Below are 8,643 nucleotides of genomic sequence, written 5' to 3'. Positions count from 1 at the left end.
TATATATATATATATATATATATATATATATATATATCAGGTTTCTTACACCTTTTCCAAATTCAATTTCAAGCACTTTCAAGCTTTCCCAGCACTTTAAACCGCTGTATTTCTGCAGTTACAAAAGCGCCACCTGCTGGCAGACAGAAGCTCACGTTTTAGCCTTTAAAATATTTTTAAGAAATAAAGAAAAGGGATGAGTCAAAAGTGTAAAGAATGATTTTGTTTTTCAGCGGCTCTGGTGGCAGAAGATGAATTTGCATTTTTTAATAAGTCCATCTGCTGTTTTTGTTCAGAACAAAAAGCTAATGTTTCTTCAAAAATCTAAAAAAAGTAAGATGTCTGTGTGCTTTAAGTTAAAATAATTCTTTACACTTTTGACTCATCCCTTTCCTTTATTTCTTAAAAATAGTTTAAAGGCTAAAACGTGAGGTTCTGTCTGCCAGCAGGTGGCGCTTTTGGAACTGCAGAAATACAGCGGATTCCCCGGTAACGGCCGTCGCTACACAAAGCAGCTGTGCTCACAAATGCTACTTTATCAGACATTATACGTCGGTCAGATGAAACGAAAATCCCATTGAAACTTCTCTGAAGGCAGTCGGTTCACTTCAGAGATGCATTCATATGAAAACACCCGTGCTGCATTTTGATAAAACCCGTGCTGCATTTTGACTTTGAAATGTTTATTTTATTATTTCACTTTAGTCGCGACAGTCTTAACTTATTTAGTTTAACTGAGGAGGGGCATTTTTGCTAACCTTTTACACGGCTTGAAAGCGCAGACTCTCCCATGAAAAAAATCAGACTTTACAGGAGACTTTACATTATTCGAACCATGAATTTGTATTTGTCGTTTTCAAGCCAACGCTGACTAAAGCAACAACCTCCCGACATGTGTTTATCGGGAGGTTATATATGTGCTTATATAATAAAGACCGGCGGATCACACTAAAGCCACACGAGCAGAATCGAGAGGAGCTGTTTTTATTTTATGCAAAAGGCATTTTGTCTAAAAAGTAAACTACGTTATTCAGTAATAAAGCAATTGGACTCTCATTCATTATTAGAAAACCAATGCAATTGCAATTTGAAGGATTTCAAGCACCTGTACGAACCCTTATATATATATATATATAGACATTTAAATAAAACATAATAAATTAATAAATAAAATAATAAATATACTTTGACTCTTAATGATCAGCATGTTTAAATATTTAATCAACTTTAAATATTTAATTATAAAAAATTATTCTAAAAGTACTGTAATAAGAAAAAAGAAGATACTTTAATCAAATATATAAAATATAACAAAATGTATATTATAAAATATAATATACTAAAATTAATAAATTATTATTAATTTTATATTTATAATAAAATAATTTAAATATGTATAATAAATAAAACAGTGGTGTTGTCCTGAATTACAGTTACCTTTTAAATTGCATCAATACTTTTTTATTAGAATTCAATATAATAAATTATTCTTAATTGTATTATTATAATAAATAAAAACATTGAGAATAAATTAAAACAGTGGTTTACAGTCTAGTACTTTTTTATTGCATCAATCATTTTATCATAATTTTATTAGAATATATTATAATAAATAATAAAATAATAAAGTATAAAATACTAAAATAATAAAAAATTATAATAAATTAAAACAGTGGTGTGTAACCCGGTATTAAGGTTAATTTTTTATAAGCATTTTATTATTTTATTAGAATTTATTATAATAAATTACTTACATTTTATTATTATAATTATGATTAATTATGATCAATTAAATTATTTAAAAAATAGAATAAATTAAAACAGTTGTGTGGAGTTCAGTATTACAGTACAGTTACATTATAATAATTTTATTAGAATTTAAAAATCAATTTGTCATCATGGTGACGATTTAAAAATCCCACTGACCTCCACATGAGCGTCTGGTGGACGGTGGGCTGCAGGTGGAAGATGTGATTACTGACGGCCAGGTTGTGCTCCAGTCTGAACGGCTCCAGAACCACACCGTCCCGAACCGGGAACGTCAGCCGGAGCTCCTCGTTAGGGTTATCTAGGAAACAACAAGGAGATTAAGCCTATTTAATGATTCGATATTCTAAACAATCATTTTGCTTCTCAAGTAAATGTATCTTAATATGTAACCCTGGACCACAAAACAAGTCATAAGGGTCAATTTTTTTAAATTGAGATTTATGCATCATCTGAAAGCTGAATAAATAATATTTCTATTGATGTGTGGTTTTGTATGAAAATCTGGAATCTGAGGGTGCAAAAAAATCTAAATATTGAGAAAATCGCCTTTAAAGTTGTTCATATGAAGTTCTTAGCAATGCATATTACTAATCAAAAATTAAGTTTTTATATATTTACGGTAGGAAATTTACAAAGTATCTTCATGGAACATGATCTTTACTTAATATCCTAATGATTTTTGGCATAAAAGAAAAATTGATAATTTTGACCCATACAATGTATTGTTGGCTATTGCTACAAATATCCCCCAGCGACTTAACACTGCTTTTGTGCTGCAGGGACACATTTAAGAATGTATAGACGTATTGGAAACAAGACAAAACCACACAGGAAAATAATTTTTAACAGTGTGGCCAAAATGACGTATGGTGATGTAGAGGCTCATACCTGGAGCAGGCGGCAGTGCATTAATGTTAGGTTTGATATCAGGAGGAAACGAGGGCTTCATGTCCTGGTTTGGCGACAGATACGGTGGCATATTACTTCCTGGGGTCACGGGGGGCGTGGGGTCACCCGGTAATGGAGAGTGAGGGTAACTGCCCATCGGCCGCGGAGGCTACAAACACAAGAAATCACAACCTGTAAACAAACACCTGAAACTGTGAATAAATCAACTGCTGACGGAACATCTAACTAACGTACCCCACTGTAATGAAAGTTTCCCGTGCTGAAGTTATTGCTGGGTTCCTGTAGCAGAGACAGAGACAGAGACACACTCAATCAGCTTGTCAGTATTATGAGATTGGATTGTTTTGGCTATATTATACTGAAATATATTTTAATAAAATTTGAACATTTTATTACGAAAATATAAAATATATTAGAATAAATTATTATTATTATTATTATTATTATTATTATTATAAAACAATAAAAATAGATGATATTTTTTACTGTAGCAATCATGTACTCATTATGTTATTATAATTATTATTAATTATATAAATATATATACACACACACACATTTGTATGATAAAGTCTAACATAAAATACATTATAATAAATTATTTTATTACTATTAATAATCAATAGTAATAAAATAAATTATTATATTAACATAATAAAATAAATGTAAATGTTTTTGTAGTCCAGTATTACGTTACTTTTTATTGTATCAATCATTTAATGACCACTTTATTATAATTTGTTATAATAAATAATGATTAATTTTATATAAATAAAGTGTAATGAAATATGTTTATATGTTCGTATCATAAAATGTAACATAATAAAATACATTATAATAATTATATTATTATTAAAAAATTATTTTAAGAAATGTAACACTTAAATGTAACACACTTACAAATCATGTACTCATTATTTTATTATAATTATTATTAATTATATAAATATATACACACACACACACACACACACACATTTGTATTATAAAGTCTAACATAAAATACATTAAGATACTAAGATTTTTCATATTGGTGATGATTTAAAAATCGTATATTTCAAGAATCTAAATTTTTACCCCCGCCTCTAATAAAACATAATTGTGACCCTGTCTGTGAAAACCCAGCTAAAGTCATTTTTTTTGTGATTTACTGTTTTCTACATTAAATCATCCTTCATAAAGACGTAGAACATTCTGTGAAAATGTAACCTTGATATCTTTAATATTGACTGAGTGAGGCCATGTCAAAGATTGAAATCCTTAGTGAAATTAATGGTTGAAATCAAACTTTGATGCTTGTTATCTCATAATTAGATTTTGGGACTTGGATTTCACAGACAGGGTCACAATTAGTAATCAAGTATTTTGTTATTAAAAGAAGGTGTCTTGGAGGGCAGCCTGATGTTGTGTAGTGCAGGACCTTGTAGCCAGTCTGGCTCTGTGCTGGCATCCTCTGAGCGGTGTAATGCGGTGACGAGACGCCTCTGCTGGCGGCAGGGTTCAGATACTGACCCTGCTGAGAGGAAAACTGCCCGCTTGGTCCGCACAGCTGCCCGTAGCTCCCCTGCAGAACAACAGACACTACACTGAAATCTCAAACTCAACTAAGAACATAAAAACAGAGTCCGCTGCATCACCACTAAAGACAAAACACCACAAACAGACAGCCACTCACTATCTTTACTATCATGTGCTTAATAACTGGAACTGTGTTTGTATTGATAATAGATGCAATAGGCATGAATGATCATCAGTGTTCTGCATCACCCAAACAACACCCAAAATAATTAGATTTTTATGATTTTATCTAACCTTGCGCAATTTAAATCATTTTTTGTAATAGGCACAGAGGCCTAATTTTGTGATATTACTGTGGTAAAATATTTTTTTTGCCATTTAATGGGCCATTTTATCTTGTTTATTTGTTTAAAAAAACTGAATATAACATGATAGAATAGTCTGTAATTTAATATAATAGAAACAGAATGCAAAAAATATGAATAAAATTATTTCATTTTCATAAAAAATTCTCAAATAATTATATTAAAGCAAAAATATAGGTTTTAACATTTTTGTGAGGTCTACACTATTTATGATATAATATGCAAATGTATGCATATTTAATAATATGCCGATATTTAGCATATTTTCTAAATTCTACGTGTATTTTAACCATTGCAAAGTGTAGAGAAAAGTCAAATTAACTGTATATTTGACCAGTGTTGGGTAAGTTACTCTAAAAAAGCAATTACTAGCTACAGATTACATCTTCAACAGAATAATTATATTACTGTACTAATTACTCTCTAAAAAGTATTGCATCATTAATTACTAATTACTTTCTAAATCCCATATTAACCTCGACTAGTTAAAGAACCAGCAATCTCACAGGTGAAATTAGTAGGAATATTGCTAGAGAGTGACGGAGTACCAATAAAAATCAATAAAAATAAAAAAGTTTTGTCCATGTTAAGTTTCAGAAAACATAAATTAAGCCAATCTTTTCAATGTAACTTAATAATGCATTATATCCAGTGCTGTATCTGACACCTAAGCTGTTTTCCTCACCTCTCCAGGATACGGTCTCTTCGCCCCCTGCACTGGCCGTGGCCCGTAGCCCTGCTGGGGTGTCCTCTGACCCCCACATGGCCCCATCTGGCCCCGTGGCTGCCCCATGTTCATGGCCCCAGGGTGAGCAGGGGGCCCCCGGGGGCCGGGCTGATTCACAAACGGAGTGCTGTAAGCCTGGTTTGGTCCCATTTGAAAGGAGGAACACATCTAGAACACAAACAAACAAAATGCTTTGTTCAAACTCATTCTTTCAATTAAAAATAACAATCCAACTAATCTGATGATTATAGACACTCCCTCACCGGGCCGTATTGGTTCATGTCCTTGTGTTGCGTCTCCTGTAGCGCGGCGACCGTCGCCGTGGCTGTAGCGGTCGCCGTAGCAGCAGCAGCAGCCACAGCGGCGGCGGCGGCAGCAGCAGCTGGTTGGCTGAAGTCAGAAGGGGGGTGTGTCTGTGCAGGCAGGCCCATCCCACCTGTGTGGTTAGGACCGCCCCCAAAACTGCACAAGAGAGAAAGAGTTGGGATTCATGAAATGTTCTACAAAACTGCTATTTACTTCTCATTTTTTAATTTAAGGATAAATTAATAAAGGTAAGAATATTGTTTTTACGCAAAACATGTTATCTTTTTTCTTTAAATTGTTCTAAAGACAAAACCTAAGGCCGTGTTTATTATGATTATTACACGATCTGCAAGGAAAGCAAATCACTTGCTCATCAATGGATGCTCTGCCAAACAGCTGATAAAAACATCACGATAATCCACAGCACTCCAGTCCATCAGTTAACATCTGGAGAAGACAAAAGCTGAAACAATCCATCATCAAGACATTTTTAACTATAATGCGAGTCCATAATCCATAATAATGCTTCCTCCAGTGAAAAAGTGCATCTGCTGTTGTCTCTCACATCAAAATCCAGCCACATATGTGTTTAGAGCTGTTTAAACGCTGCTTGATCTGTGCAGATTTCTCTCCTGATTCACACAAGAACACTTTTTCACTGGAGGAAGTGTTATTATGGATTATGGACTCGTATTTTAGTTAAAAATGTCTTAATGCTGGATGTGTTTCAGCTTTTGTCTTCTCCAGATGTTAACTGATGGACTGGAGTGCTGTGGATTATTGTGATGCTTTTATCAGCTGTTTGGACTCTCATTCTGACGGCACCCATTCACTGCAGAGCATCCATTGCTGAGACACTGATGCAATGCAACACTTCTCCAAATCTGATGAAGAAACAAACTGACCTGTTCCCGAATCCTCCTCCTCCAGGGTAACCGGATCTCCCATACATCCCCGGCTGCATGCAGGCCTGGTTTGGACTGGCCTTGGAGGAAAACTGCTGCTGTCCAGTAAACTGTCCCGGGTTCATACCTCCATTACCTCCTGTCATAGGGTTCATGTGGCTGTTTTGGTTCACCATGGGGTTTCCCAACACCTAAACACACACACACACACACACACACACGTTATGACATGCACTCAAACAGCAGCATGTGCTCTGAACGGTGTTAAATACACTCTCACCTGACTCTGTGATGTATTGGTGACACCCCATACGGTGGTCACCACGGAAACAGAACCTGGCGGCTGATTCGTGTTTTGTTGCCAGGAGACGGAATCATATTGAAATGATGCATCACTATGGAGATGAAAAAGGATGTAAACAGTTAACATGTGCAACAGTGTGTCAATATGTGTGTGTGTGAGAAACTGACCCATGTGACAGAGCCGGTTTCATATTGTTGATGTTGGCCTGCATCGGGTTCTTGCCCACAGATGGATCGGGTTGTCTGCTTTTCTGATGACGCAGCAGCAGAAGTCGACCCAGATCCTCACACCATGAGGACAGCAACGCTAAACAAACACAAACACACATTAAATGGGTCATATTTGATATATGGGTCATATCATTTGACGTTTTTCCCTGATGTCCTGGAGCTCTTTTTTATTTTCTCTCAAAAACATGTTTTGAGTTCTGAAAGTTACATGTTTTCATAGCACAATGAACCCCTCTCCAAAAAAAAAAAAGATCAAAAGATCAAGAGAAAGTTGATTCCTCGTGACAGGAGGAATTTTCCATGTTTAAAAATAAATAAATAAATACATTTATATCATTTAAAATTTTAAATGTATTAACAATGACCACTTTTTAACGTATTTATTAGTTTTTTATTTCTATAGATTTTATCAGTTATAATTTCATTTATTTTATTACATCAAGTTAAACTAAATGAAAATGAAAAATGTTGCCTTGTTGGCAACTAGCTAAAATTAAACTTTAATATTTTATTTTAGAAAGTTTTTTTAATTCAAGTAAGGAAATTTATTTTTTTTTGGTTTTAGTTGACTATAATAACCCTGCTGCAAGATCTTAAGCATTTGACCATTTTTATTGTATTTCAAACAAATTAAACAATAAATGAAACATTATTTAACATTATTATGTAAACACTATGAAGGGTGAAGAACTAATTACACACTCTCAATGAGCTGCTACTGTCAAATTTTCACCAAATTTCATTACATTACCACTAAATTTCACTATAAATCTGTAGTACAGCTTCACAAGCAGATACAACAAACAGTTATGAGTCTGAAATAACCACTAGATCTGAAATAGTTTATCAGGTTAGTGGCATAAAATCTACGAAACAGTTGCTAAGTAGCAAGTAAACAAGATATCTACGGGCACAGCAGTATATTTCACTAAGTTTTCAGAATTTTATCAGATTTGCAAGAAGAAGAAATGGTGACGTGTGTGATTTCTTAAGTGGAATTGCAAAAAAAAATCCTGTTTTCAAACACTCAATTCATCTGCCATTGGTTGGACAAACAGGTAGCCCCGCCCCCTAATGAATGCCATTGGTTGAGCCAATGTTGTTTAGATGCTAAATATTGCATAAAACACATTTTGTGGTTAGTCAGTTGCTGGCTGACCGTACAATATCAAGGGTTAAATGTTAATACTTAATATTTAATATAATTCATTGTTGTACCAGGCAAGTGATTTCCGTGTATTTATTGATTTATTAATTTGGTAAATAGCTGTATTATTAGTGGGATCATGTGTAGTCAACCTCTGCTTTGCATCAGGGTTTAAACGAATCTGTCAGGTGTTTTGTTTGCTATAACATCATGAGACTGTACTTCACTCTTTACTGATGTACTAAGAGCTCTATGATGTGTGATCTATCAGAGCTGAAACAGATACAAGCTGACAGGGACAGATCTGCAGTCTGATGAAACACACACACACACACACACACAAACACAAACACACACACTAACACAAACACAAACACACACACTAACACACACACAAACACACACACAAACACACACGCACACACACGCACACACACACGCACACGCACACACACACACACA

General features: G+C 34.2%; 1 protein-coding gene across 1 annotated transcript in view; it reads right to left on the bottom strand.

Moving 5' to 3' along the window:
• Positions 1–8,643, bottom strand: part of LOC107595170 (zinc finger MIZ domain-containing protein 1-like) — a 50,098-nt gene that overhangs the window by 10,747 nt on the left and 30,708 nt on the right. Inside the window, exons 5-13 of the mRNA XM_016285510.1 lie at positions 6,972–7,110; positions 6,781–6,895; positions 6,501–6,691; positions 5,553–5,751; positions 5,248–5,457; positions 4,100–4,243; positions 2,914–2,958; positions 2,659–2,827; positions 1,927–2,068 (exon numbers count right to left, since the gene is read on the bottom strand). Of these exons, the coding sequence (XP_016140996.1) occupies positions 1,927–2,068; positions 2,659–2,827; positions 2,914–2,958; positions 4,100–4,243; positions 5,248–5,457; positions 5,553–5,751; positions 6,501–6,691; positions 6,781–6,895; positions 6,972–7,110 (1,354 nt within the window). The remainder of the gene's footprint in view (positions 1–1,926; positions 2,069–2,658; positions 2,828–2,913; positions 2,959–4,099; positions 4,244–5,247; positions 5,458–5,552; positions 5,752–6,500; positions 6,692–6,780; positions 6,896–6,971; positions 7,111–8,643) is intronic.

This window comes from Sinocyclocheilus grahami, unplaced genomic scaffold (assembly GCF_001515645.1).
Source record: "Sinocyclocheilus grahami isolate Dianchi unplaced genomic scaffold, SAMN03320097.WGS_v1.1 scaffold198.1, whole genome shotgun sequence".
NCBI lineage: Eukaryota > Metazoa > Chordata > Actinopteri > Cypriniformes > Cyprinidae > Sinocyclocheilus > Sinocyclocheilus grahami.
Note: the sequence above shows the minus strand (reverse complement) of the source record. Positions and strands in the feature narration are given on the sequence as shown.